At 34.9% G+C, this 13,959-nt stretch overlaps 1 protein-coding gene across 1 annotated transcript in view; it reads right to left on the bottom strand.

The window, feature by feature from the left end:
• Positions 1-13,959, bottom strand: part of MED13 (mediator complex subunit 13) — a 94,146-nt gene that overhangs the window by 33,794 nt on the left and 46,393 nt on the right. The window contains exons 10-16 of the mRNA XM_081218309.1: positions 9,408-9,621; positions 8,313-8,394; positions 6,128-6,249; positions 3,856-3,946; positions 3,508-3,722; positions 3,032-3,228; positions 1,392-2,308 (exon numbers count right to left, since the gene is read on the bottom strand). Coding sequence (XP_081074435.1) covers positions 1,392-2,308; positions 3,032-3,228; positions 3,508-3,722; positions 3,856-3,946; positions 6,128-6,249; positions 8,313-8,394; positions 9,408-9,621 — 1,838 coding nt within the window. The remainder of the gene's footprint in view (positions 1-1,391; positions 2,309-3,031; positions 3,229-3,507; positions 3,723-3,855; positions 3,947-6,127; positions 6,250-8,312; positions 8,395-9,407; positions 9,622-13,959) is intronic.

Below are 13,959 nucleotides of genomic sequence, written 5' to 3'. Positions count from 1 at the left end.
TACTTGACCTTCTCCCCCAGTTGTTCCCCTCCTCTATAATTAGCACCATCATTCATCCATTCGCTCAAGCTATCCTTGATGCCTCATCTTTCCTTATATCAGCAAATCCTGTAGGTTCTATTTCCCAAATATGCCTAGAACCTACTACTCACATCTCTATTGCTTCCAATCTTGTCTAAGGTACTGTCACCTTTCACCTGAACTATTGTAACCGCCTCCTAACCGATCTATCTGCTTCTACTCTCACCTTCACCACCCACAGCACAACAGCTAGAGTGATCTTTTAAAAAAATAAACAGTAAAAGGATCATGTTACTTCTCTGCTCAAAACTGTCCTACAGCTTCCCGTAACTCTTAGAATAAACTATAAAGGCCTTACCTACATGGTACGTAAGACCCTACGTGATTTTGGTGCTCGGCCATCTCTTAGCCTTCCAACTCCTACCAGTCTCCCCATCACTCAATTCATTCCAGCAACAGGGCCTCCTTACTGTTTCTCAAACATATTAGGCACACTACTCCCTCACAGTCTTTGCACTACCTGAAAACACTCTTCTGTCAGTTAGCCACACAGCTCACATTCCCCCACTCTATGTAGGTCTTTGCTCAAATGCTGTCCCTCAGTAATAGCTTCTCTAAACATACATCTAAAGTAGCATATTCTTGTCTTTTTCCACTCCTTTCCTCTGCTTTTCCTTCAAAGCACTTGTCGCTAACTGATATCATATAATTACTTATTTTTTTGTTTATTTTGTTATTTTGAGAATTACAGGCTCAAAAAGGGCAGGAAATATGTTTGTTTTAATACTGTACTTTGTAAAAGAACAGTGCCTGGCACATACAGTTGCTCAATAAATAATGAGTGATAGAATGTTGAATAAATCAGACAACTAGTAATTTTCTGCTAATTAACATGTGCAAAGTATCTTTTATAGTCCGACACAAGTACATAATTACAGACCTCTAATAACCATACTTTTGTTGGTGAAATTAAACTAAACTGCTAGGAAATTCTCCCTTTAAAAATATCACTCTTTTTTTTTTTTTTGCGGTACGCGGGCCTCTCACTGTTGTGGCCTCTCCCGTTGCGGAGCACAGACTCCGGACGCACAGGCTCAGCGGCCATGGCTCACGGGCCCAGCTGCTCCGCGGCACGTGGCATCTTCCCGGACCGGGGCACAAACCCGTGTCCTGTGCATTGGCAGGCGGACTCTCAACCACTGCGCCACCAGGGAAGCCCTAAAAATATCATTCTTAAAGGAGTTTTAAGCCCAAATTTAAGTGTCTCTATCAGCTACATGGGAAACTGCCTTTAATACCTTTTCCTAAGAAAGAAAAGTCATACAACTAAATGAAAATAAAGAGAAAAATTATTCCATTAGCATACTTACCATTTCTTTTGGACCAGGGGTGTAAGCATGAACTTTTCACAAGTGCTTCATCAACTTTTCCTCCTGACATGTTATCCATGAACTGACGCCCATGTTCTAATGCAAGGTAGCAGTCATTGCAACAGTCCCGCTCTTCAACACGTACCCAGTTGTTAGTTACACCAATTTTGGGAAAAGGATCTTGGTCTGCAGCTCCAAAAGGTGAAAATAAATTAGTGCACTGATCTTGTAGCAACAATATCAGCTCATCAGGCAACTTTTCAGATTCCTTTAGTCCTCCATTAACATGTTCAGCAGAAGTAGCCCTGAGAGCTTCAAAGCGTTTTTCTGCTTCTTTGCCATATTCTGTGTTGCGTCCTATGATATCTAGTTCATCTTCAAGAAATAATCCTGAATTGTTTCCAAATTTTCTGTTCATGACAGCACTGAAGCCACAGGTACACCTATACTGTGCTTCTTGCGTTGGATCTGGAATGTAAACTCCAACATCGGCACCCTTGATATTCATGTTGCAGACACAGATACAGCAACTATCAAAGTTACAGTCTTTAAACAAATTCATAACTGATTCTGAAAGAATGAGGTTTACATAAAGACTGTGTGCTTCAGGGATGGAAGGAACAGTTGCAGGTTCAACAGAATTAAGGGGTCTGCACGTGGATGGGGTGGAAGCTGGTGAATATAAGTCTGAATTTTCATATTTGACTGAACCTTGAGCACTAGCTGGTCCACCAGCTCCACGAGGAGTCCTTGGAGTCCTTGGAGTCCTTGGAGTTGGAAACCTAGGGGTAGATGGAGAAGGAAGAATTCCTGCTCCACTGTTACTAGGAGGTGCACTGCTAGGAGGCATCCCAAAAGAAGCATGAGTTTGAGGTGTATAAGCAGGGCCATATTCTTGATCCATAGTACTTCCATCACTAGTGTCACCAGGGCAAAAGAGAACCAAAAACACACATAAAGGAACATATCAGTAATGTGAAATACAACTAAAAATGTCCCAAATGTTTTTCAATAACACCAAAAATTATAAAAATACGATTAGCGCAAAAATTACAAGTACAATTAAAATGTATTTTTGGTTAGTACATCCACTCTAGGTGATTGTTGTGGGGTGAGACCCAACTAACTAGTTCCATTATAAATAAAATTTGTATACACTCTTCCACACCTAGACATCCACAATTACTATCTATATGTGTCTTGTACTACAAATACCCATATTTCATTGATTCTAAGATGCCACTGTTTAAAAAAAACAAACCAATTTTAGAGATATTTATGTGTAAAAAAAGGACAATGGCAATTCTAAGATGTTACGAATTATAAGACACCCCAATTTCAGAGATACTTAAATAAAAGAAGTGTGTGAAATACGGCAAATGTACAAATGAGAGTGATTAGAATTTCAGACCAAAATAAAAGGTGCTTCCAAAGACAAAGTTTATTGGTCTTAAGTGTTTCAATACTTTAACCATACCGAACAAACACCATTATAAGCTATTAATCAGAAAATGATTTATAGAATTTTCAAAAACCAGTATCTTTTTTCCAGGTACCAACATACTAGGTGCTTCTATGAAAAAAATTAAAGCTATATAAGCATTCATATACTATACCAATACTATATATTTAAATCATACCCCTCTTTGATGAACGGCATTGTAGGCCCTGAAGGAAGCAATTCCAATTTTCCAACAGTCCAACTCTGACGGTAAATACACTCTTCTGGCAATTTGATAGTAGGCAGACACTGGCTTGGTAGAGTTTTTAGAGGTGCAAACATGGAACATCCCACTAGAACTTGACAATTTTCAGGCTTATAGACATAAGAAAAATCCTACAATATAAAGACCATGACTTTTAGCATCTTATTTTCCAAGGGAAAAAAAAACAACAAACTGACTCTAGCCCTTTTTTCCTGTCTTTAAACAGAATAATACAATGTAAATGTAATTCTACTCTTTTCTTAAATGCATTCTTAATAGGTCACCATAATTCAAATTTGTTAATAACAAAATTAGAATCACTAAGAAAGGATTTTTGAATCTAGCAATAAACTAATTCTATACAAAAATATAGGAAGTGAATGATTTTTCTAGAAAAATAAAATACTTACTTTAATTTCAGAAGGTTTTGGGCTACAGAATCCTTCATCAACCTCAATTTTGAACTGTGCTCCTATACTAGAACTATTTCCTTCTAGAACAGTTCCTCCAGGTGTTGTATCCATACTACCATATTCTTTATTATTCATATTCATTGGGGAAAATCCCATAATATGTTGTTCCAATGATGGTGGTGTAGGATACATTTTATGAAGATCTGCAGTGCCTATATTTAATAAAACACACATTTTTAACGTAAGACTAAAAAGAAGTTACTCTGTGCTTAAAACAAAGCGGTGGGGAACTTTGTTGAGATTAAGTTTGCAGATTTATCTGGAACACAGATTTGGGAAGCTTACTTATGCAAGATAATGGGTCCAGATTTCCTGTCTTTGATTCCTTGCAGCTGGATTTATCATCTGATCCATTCGCCGATTTTTTAGATCCAGGCTATTAAAAAACACACACACACACACATATTGTTCTGAAATTTAAATCCAATGTGATCAAGATAGTAATCACTCAGATGTAACTTGAAAGTAGAGCCCATTTGTGCTAGAGCCAAATATATACAAATACAATTTAAAGATACAAAAGAATTTAAAGACATGAAACACATTTTAGGTAATCAATGACCCAGATTAGTTTTTCTACTGATTTGATAATGCTCCAAATAACAGAAGAAAAAGTTCCTTCAAGAAAATGACCAATACTTTCAAGATACATAGAACAACCTATTACTTAAAACCTATTTAAAAAAAAAAGTAAGAAAACCTACTATGAGCGTTTGTAATTAACATCAGAATTGCCTCTTAGTAAAAGATACTCATAAAGCATTTGTCCCTTTAAATAAAAGACATTAAAGATTCCTATATAATCAATCACCCCTCCAAAGTCTTGTTTACACTTTTACCTTGTTAAATAATCTTCTTGCCCTGCAAAAACGCTACAACAGGTAAAACTAAGCAAAACTTCAGAAAGATCTCATACGACAAAGCAATAGGATGCCTAACTAAAGGTAAGTTTTAATACATTGAACAAAACAAGTTTTAGAATCTCTAATCTGTCACTGGTGTTGTCAGGGCTGACAACTTGGTTCCTTGTCTCCTGTTAGCCACCTTGTCTTAGATATGTAGACTGAGCTCTGATTACAACCTTTGACCTCAGAAGAGCCACTGCTGATATGTGAATGGTAGAGAGAGAAAGTACAAAAGTATCAAAGTATTCAGGGATATATTCACCTAAAATATACTATATTACGGGATGTGGAGTAAAAGCTTATGTATAGTGGTATCTGCTTTATGTCACTTAATTGAAGAGACCAAATGTACTATAGAAGTTTCGAAGCTACCTTTATGCAGATGAAAAAGGAATTCCCTTTTATAATGCAGCACCCAATTCATTAATGTGCCAGAGACTTGACATTCTAGGGAATCTCATTTTAAGCTTTCATTTCTTTTATCTTCACCTTTCTCTGCAAATGGGTGTTAAAGATTAAGTATCACTTTTTCTTCCTCTTTCATTATTATAGTATGTAGGTGTCTTATAATAATGGCTGTGAAGCCAAACAAATTCAAAAGAAGTGGTATTCCTTAACAAATTGACATGGCATATAACTTTACTGTTAATTACTTATTATTCTCTAATTGAGTCAATTTTTCGGTCATTTCTAAAACTAGAGGATCAAAGATTAGGTTAATAATTCTGCTTCCTCGAAATTGAGTCATTTGTTGAGACGTGGATGCATCTAGAGACTGTCATACAGAGTGAAGTAAGTCAGAAAGAGAAAAACAAATATCGTATATTAACGCGTGTATGTGGAACCTAGAAAAATGGTACAGATGAACTGGTTTGCAGGGCAGAAGCTGAGACACAGATGTAGAGAAGAAACATGGACACCAAGGGGGGAAAACCACGGTGGGGTGGGGATGGTGGTGTGCTGAATTGGGCGATTGGGACTGACATGTATACACTGATGTGTATAAAATTGATGACTAATAATAACCTGCAGTACAAACAAACAAACAAAAAACAACTAATACTAAACTTTCTTTGGGTTATTTGTATGGAAGTATGTTAATATAAATGTTTCAGACATTACATGAAATTTCTAACAATCTTATATGTTCTGGTATAATTATAAGTCATAATCCTAGTTATTAAAAAAAATAATTCTGCTTCGTAAGGACTAGAGAAAAAGAATATATGGCAGAGCTCAAATTAAGCTTAATTATACATGTCCTTCAAAGACAAAACATAAAGGAAAAAAACCCTCAAAGTTTATATCAAGAATGCTCAAAGTTTATAGGTGACATTATATCAAGAATGCGCAGGGAATTCCCTGGCGGTCCAGTGGTTAGGACTCTGTGCTTTCACTGCCGAGGGCCCGGGTTCAATCCCTGGTCGGGATTCTGCAAGCCAGGCGGTGCAGCCAAAAAAAACAAAACAAAACAAAAAAGGCTCAAGCATGAGGTTAAAAAAGGACACCAATTAAAGAAATTTTGTTCCAAAATATTTCCTATTGTTCAGGGCTAAAACATAGTATTCAAGTCACATATCACTTCTGAAAAATAAACTTATATAAAATCAAGGAAAATAAATTATAATTGTAATCATTAATAGGATACTCACTGTCAGTTCATCTTCATCAGAATTAAAAAGATTATCAAGGTCAGTATAAGAGACAGCCAGGTCTGAGTCATAAATCAAACTGGTTGATGGAGGACGGGCATGATTAGTAGGGCGTGGAGCATCTACATATGTCAACCAGAGAAACAAAATCAAAAATTCTACTACTGACCAAATGAGTATTATTCTATTTATTTAAGCTAGACATGTAACTTTATAAGGGTGTTATGCAATAAGAAATGGTGACTTGTTTAAAATCTAGACATTTTGTTTCATAGAAATAAAGTTTTAAATATATGGTCATTACCTTCCCCAGGAAGCTCACCAAAGGCTATGTAATCCATAACATAGCTAAGTAATCTACATTAATAATGTGTCAAATAAAAATATAAACACTATCAGGACAAGGGAATTAAACACACACATTTACTTTTTCTATCTTCCTAAAATATAAAGGAAGCACAGAATAATTAAGTTATCTGGCTCTTGAGTCAGACAGACTATTAATTTGAATCCCAACTCCAACACTAACAGTATGACAAGAATTAAATGTGATAGAATGTAGATAAAGCGCTTTTGCCCAGTGCCAGCCAGGCACTTAAGTACTCACTTAAGTACTCACTTACGTACCTCTTAGTTAAGTTTCATTTCAGTTCTAAAATTTTATTTTCCTTTTTTTTCCCCCCCAGTTTTAGGGGAAAAAATGACTACTTTAGAAAAAATAAAAATACAAAGGAAAGTTAAATTCCTCTTACATTCCCACAAGAAAGAAAAAAAAAGCAGTTTGGTGTATAAACCTTCCAGAGCATCCTCAGAATGGTTAAACAACTTGAAATAGCCCTCCCTTTCAGAAAGGTGAAAGTCACTTTCCAAGTGCCTCTGCACATTGTCCTAAAGATTCACTAAAGCAGTAGTTCTGAAATTTTTAGTGTGTAAAAATCATCTAGGATATTTATTAAAAACCAAGATTTCCCAGTTTCACCTCAAAACATGCTCCAGAATGTGGCAGATGGTCCACATTTTGAGAAAGCCACACCACAGGGACAATTACACATTTCCTATATCCTAGGGTAGGTAAACAGGCTAAAAAAACCCAAATTGTTAACTCACTTTAAGCTACTTAGAACCAATGACAACTAAATTTATTTAATGAAAGACCATCTCTTCCTTATTCAGATGGACTTTTTTTCTTATTCCTGTTTATGGTTGCACAGAGCCTGACTGACCTTCTCTATTTATTCCAAATACTAAAACCAAACTTTGCCCCTAAAAAGTTACCAAAGGACATAACAAAGGACAACTACTTCTGCCTCCATCAAAACTTAAATAGATCTTGTAAAAGAACTAATATATCATATCTCTCTATTCTCTTCACAAGTAGCACAAATCAGACACTTTCAAAGTGGAGTCTTCACCACTATCTCCAGTGCCGAGAACAGTGCCTACACATAACATGTGCTCAATAAATATTTGTTAAATTAATGACCTCAGTAACAATTCTTCTAACTTGGGGAGAGGGGGAGAAAAGGACAACCAAATTACAGTAAAGTCTAATTCATAAATTGAGTTTTTAGATCTGAGAGAGATCTCAGGCGATGATCTTATCCTATCTCCTCATTTTACAGCTGAAAATTATTTTTATTTGTTAAAAAAGGAGGGACTTCCCTAGTGGCACAGTGGTTAAGAATCTGCCTGCCAATGCAAGGGACACGGGTTCGATTCCTGGTCCGGGAAGATCCCACATGCTGCAGAGCAACTAAGCCCGTGTGCCACAACTACTGAGCCCGCGTGCCACAACTACTGAAGCCCAAGCACCTAGAGCCCGTGCTTGACAACAGAGAAGCCACCACATTGAGAGGCCTGTGTGCCGCAATGAGGAGTAGCCCCCACTCACCGCAACTAGAAAAAGCCCACGCACAGCAATGAAGACCCAAGGAAGCCAAAAATAAAAATAAATTTAAAAAAAAAAAAAGGAAAGAAGTTCCAACAATTCAAAACAGAGTTTCTATCACCTAAACTTGCTTCTCCCAGTACAAGATAAACAATAAATCCATCATTTTAAGATAGGTCCCTTTCTATGAAACATATGAATTATGCAAAAAGGAACACTAAAAGTCCAACAATGTCAGATTACTTTGGAGTAACAATCCTGGAATGCAGTATTTTAATTAGAAAATTAAAGTTTTACCTTGCTTGATAGAGGGACTAAATAATGACATAGCATCTTCTTCATGTGATAACACTGTTACACTAGATGGCACATCTTCCACCTGCATACAATATTACATATTAGACTGAAATACATATTTTACCAATAGTAAAATATACCAACTATTGAGTAGCTATGTATCAAGCATTCTGCTGGGTGTAGTACAGACATCAGTAACTCTCACAACTAACCTATATGATTAAGGAAGTAGTACACTCATTTTACAGACAAAAAATAGTTCTAAAGATAACCCAGGAAATACAGCTGATAAGTAGTGGAGCTGGGATTTCAACCTAAATCTGCCAAATTCCGAAGTCCATGTTCTTTCTACAATACCTACTGCCTTCCCAGATACTACTGTTTTCACATTTACAGAAGAACAAAATGTCAAGTACCTGGCACACAGTAAGGCTAAATAAAACTCTGTGAAATGAATTCTTTGTATTAAACATATTATTGGGTCCTTTTTGTAATTTTACAGTTTTCTTACAGCTTTCAAGTTCCAATTTTGAATTTACGGCAAAATTCTTATCTAGCAGAGTTATCTTAATAGATTTCTCTGTCCTTAATAGATCCTCAAATATTTGATTTTTAAAATTTTAATCAAGTAAGTATTTGTACCTCTCACACTTTATTCTCAAAACATTTTACTTTCAGGGGCACTATAGATTCTTGATTCACATATTCAAAATATCATGTATTTTATAAACTCAGTGATGTGCATTTTACTGCATTTTTGAAAACTGGTAATTCACTTACAGCATAGTTTAACTCAAAATCAAAACAGTTCATCTACCTAAATGTCCTGATTTCAATATAACAGAAATTAATGCACTCTTTCTCCAACCTCAAAACTTTTACAACAAACAATAAAGATCTTTTCATTATCAGAGACCAGCTGTAATTGCAACCCCATACAAGCTCTTAAATTGTGTACAATGTGCCTGATTTACCTATTTTTTAAAAATGTTTTTTTAAGTTAAAATGATAAATTTTTTTCCCTCAAATACAAGTGTGGTACTATATGCAGAGCTACAGATCACTGACACTTTGGTGTACTTTGATTTCTCTTACCTTGTGTTTTTTTCCAGCTTCTCTCTCATTATTTTGTCTATCTTTCTTATCAGGAAAAAGGAATTCCTCATCTCCTTCAACAAATGCATATGGATCAATTTTAGGTTCTTGTTCTGAATCAGATGCTATTGCTGAAAGATACTGATTTTTAATTTGATATTGCTGCACTAATTCATCAGAAACTTTTAAAGGTTTTTTACATTGCACCATTAACCTGCATAAAAAAATAAAAACAGAAAATTAATCTTCTCCATAAAAGTATAACAAATTTCCAAAATGACTTAAGTATCATAAACTTTTTAGAATTATTAAAAAAAAAAACATTTGAAGATGATCTAATTTGCAATCCTTCATTTTACAAATGAAAAAACTGAGGCATAGAAAGGTTATGTGATTTACTGAAGTATCAAATTTAGCAATAGAGAAATGGAGCTAAAATCCTGGTCTCATAGTCTTTCCACCAAAATGTGCTGTCTTTTGGTTATCCACTCTGTTCCCAAGTCCTCAATTGCATTAACTTGTCCAAATCCATTCACTTGAATGGGATTCAAATCTAAACTGTTCCAGCACAGAAACTCTCAAAATGTGGGCTATACAGTGAGACACTACTTTTATACAATTTATACCTTTATACAATGAAAGTGATTATCCTTTTCCTACTGCCATGAGTGGATATATTTTAAGTTTAAAAAACTTAAGAGAATGACTTGTGTTTCATAAAAATAACATTATTACCATACATCCAGCAAAACATTTTACAGCGTCAAACAGAGTTTCGGCTCAAGTATCTCAGAGGTTTTTACTAATCACATTGGAAAATCAATTATTAGTCTTTTTGGTTCCACATGGTGAATGATAAATATGTTTATACTCTCCTAAAATATCCAATAAAGTGACAAAGGACAACAGAACAGGCGAGAAGACAACACTGAAGTTAGAAAGATGAACTACTGGAAAGAGACCAGAGAAAGGTGAAATCTAAGGCTTAGAGAGGGAAGACAAAAGAAGCTGATCTGCACCACAGAACCCTCGAAATCATCAGGACTTTTACATCTCTGAAGACCAAGGTGCTTGGTGAGTGGGAATAGAGAAATGATTCATTTTGGGTTTGTGTATGACACTTTTAGACTCCCAAATTCATGTTCTCTATGGTTTGCAAAGCTGAGATTCCCATGCTGCCATAATAATGGCAGCCAGGCTTCTAGTCAGATAATGCTCAAAATCCTGCAATGACTATTTTACCCTGAGTAAAAAACAAAGTCCTTATAATATCCTACCAAAGCTTTCCATGATGTCTCCTCTTTTCCCCTCCAACTTCATCTTCTACTTTTCTACTCCTCCCTCTCTTACTCTTCTTCCAAGGTCTTCCTTGATATTCCTCAAACAGGTCAGACACACTTCTGGCTGTTCTCTTTGTCTGGAACATTCTTCCTCCAAATATCTGTATGGCCAACTCCCTCACTTCCTTCAAGTCTTTGTTTAAATGTCACCTTATCTACGAGATCTTATTTAAAATTGCAATATGTCCACTGCCTCAACATTGACCTCCCTTACTGGGCTCTGTTTTCCCTCCATAGCATTTATCCCTTAATATACTATATAATTTGCTTATGTTCATGGTTGTCTGTCACTTCCACTAGACTATAAGCCTCTAAATGTCAGGGATCTTATCTTTATTTACTGAACTATCCCAAATGCCTAGAAGAGTGCCTGGCACGTAATAGGTGTTAATAAATACCTGCTAAATTAATACGTGAAATCTAAAAGCCACACAGGATTGAGATGCTGTGTTTGCATTAATAATTCTAAAGTACAGTATGTTGTACTTGGAAATGAATCATCTTTACTCATTAGGAAGTGATACAGCTGCCGCTACTTGTCTGTCCTGAGTATCAGGACAAAACAATCGTAGGAGAAGTAAGGTTTGGAATCAATGAAGGTATTTGCTAGTTTATAAATTCTTTGAATGACAGAGATATCGTATCTTGTTAATCTATTCACCAATGTCCAGCACTAGAAGCACTCTATACCCTATAAACTAAGGTTGAAACAGAGGTCATCAAAAGAATAACTGACATTTTCTAAACATGCTATCCAATATGATATATGTCACTGTTATTTCAATGTGCCTCAGATTTATTCCCAAACTAAAATCCCAAGTCTACAAAAACTTTCTTCCATAGGAACATAGTGCTAACATAACTGTCAATGAGCTATATTCTACAATTATCTGTTAGAATAGTTCTGGTCTATAAATGAATAAGAATTTATTTCTTAGAAGAAGCTTTGTACCTCACCATATCAGACCCTAAATGTTTCCTGAATTGTCTATCAGATACCAATGTGAATCTTTTCAAAATAGCATTTCTATCTACTTTGACATGTATTTTCTTATTTAATACTTAAAATAACATCATGAAAATAGGAACCAGAGGGTGTGCTCTCTTTGATATGAAAATTATGTTGAAAGAAATGGTCACATGGTGGCAGATTTAGGGCTGGAAAGATTTTAAGTATGCCAATTCACATAACTATTCATAGGCGGAAAGTTTAAGAACCTACCCCCCTCAACCCCAGTCACTAAGCTGAAAGACTACTCTGTGTTGAGGTGAATAAAACAACTGTTTTTCATATAAAGTTGTCCTCTAGCAGAAGCATGAAAACTGCCACACTCTTTATGCAAGTAGTTGCTAAGCTAGTAGGCAGTAACATTAAAAGGAAAAATCCTACTGCACAGGGCTCTACTAGGAATAAAAATGAGTAAACCAAATGCAATACCTAAAGACAACTTTTTGTTATTTTATTGAATGGTTCTCACAGACAATGGGATATGCAAAGAATTTAAATGAAGTCAATAATATCAAGAGTATCTTCACAATAAATTAAAAATATGAATTATTTACATTACACATCCTTCTATATTTAAAACTGATAAAAATAGAAATTAAAATTGCTATTTTTTTAAGAGATGCCAGATTAAAAACTCAAGTTAGCATTTCTTCACTCTCCAATTATATAGTATACATACACTTTTTGTGAATAGGAACAACACACCCCTCCTTTTCTAAAAGGAACTTTCACATATAGCCAAATAGTTAACTACAGAGATAGTTTCAATCAAATATAAAGCTAAATACAGACAAACTGGAAAAGAATGATTAGGTACAGCCATGAACAGGAAGCTTTGCAATGCCCATAGCAAACTGAAATTACTTTTATATTATTCATTAACTATATCTCCTTCCTCTCACTGTGACAAAGTTACATACTATCCTAAAATGTACTTGTAGAGAATTTAACATGGCCTGTAGCATATGCTTTTTATGCCTTTATTCAATAAAAATTCTTCTAGACAAGGTGTGACAATATTTTAGAATTGGCAATTACAGGAGATAAGCTACAGTTCAGGAAATGTTAATGAAGAAATGAATTCAATAAATCTCAAAAAATTTTTAATAGTAACTTTTCCAGTACCATCTCCAATATTCATAACCAATCCTTAAACTGAGTCAAGCTAGCTGTCAAAAGTATAGCTTTACTGCATTCAAATAAGATATCAAATAAGGAAGACTTAAAGAAAAAAAATCTTAAAAAGAAAAAAATCTTAAAAGGTCTAGAATACAATAAATCAAAACAAGTTTATTTCATCATAGACTTCTTTCTATGAAACAAAAAATTAGAAACTGTCTTTTAGAGATCAAATAATGCATTAAATAACTAGATACATACAATAAAAATCTGGTATATACATATTATATACAAGGTAAGAGCTAATTCTATTGAGGGATATTACGGTTAAGATATCATGATGTATTTTTTATACTGAACAAGACATAATAAGAACTATGCTCCAGTACAGTTCTTTGTTCAGGGTTTAGAAAGGTTCCTTCTGAATCAAGAGTTACAGACTGTTTTAGGCTGGCACAAATTCTATTAAAACTAAGTGCTAGACCCTTGAAAAAATATATTTAAAAACAACTGTAATGTTTCTTGGCAGAAATTTTGCTTTCTTTAAAACTTACAAGGTCTTAAGCCACTAATCTAAAATAGATGTTATCATTAACTAATAAAGAAACTAAAAATAATTAGAAGCAAAAAGAAAATAAAGATATTTGCTACAGATGTGTATATCTTGTGTGGGAGATATGCTATGCTCCACCCCCAACCTCTCTCTCCCCTCCAAATAAATTCTAACAAATTAGAAAAGGAATTTTGCTTTAAAGTAGCTGCTAAAAAATTTGGCATCGACTGCTGCACATGAAGTCTAAGAATAAAGGAAATGCTTAGAAATGATGAAGAAATTACTCTGCACTAGTTAAGCAGCCACCACCATCTAAAACTGAAAAAGGGTACCTCTTTTTGTTTATCTACCTATTATGAAAGCCTAGTGCTCACCCCTTAAAACCAATCAATGGAAAGCTCCACTTATTTATGCCAAATGGAAACTGAGTTGTCACTTAACATAAATAAAACAAAGGTCTAAACTTCTCCTCCATAATTTTCTAAAAAGGCACACATCTGTAGAAGTCAACTACTATAAAGAAACCATTTT

The sequence above is a fragment of the Mesoplodon bidens genome, assembly GCF_964165515.1.
Source record: "Mesoplodon bidens genome assembly, chromosome: 19".
Lineage (NCBI taxonomy): Eukaryota > Metazoa > Chordata > Mammalia > Artiodactyla > Ziphiidae > Mesoplodon > Mesoplodon bidens.
The sequence above is the reverse complement of the archived record's forward strand: the minus strand, read 5'-3'. Positions and strand labels throughout refer to the sequence as shown.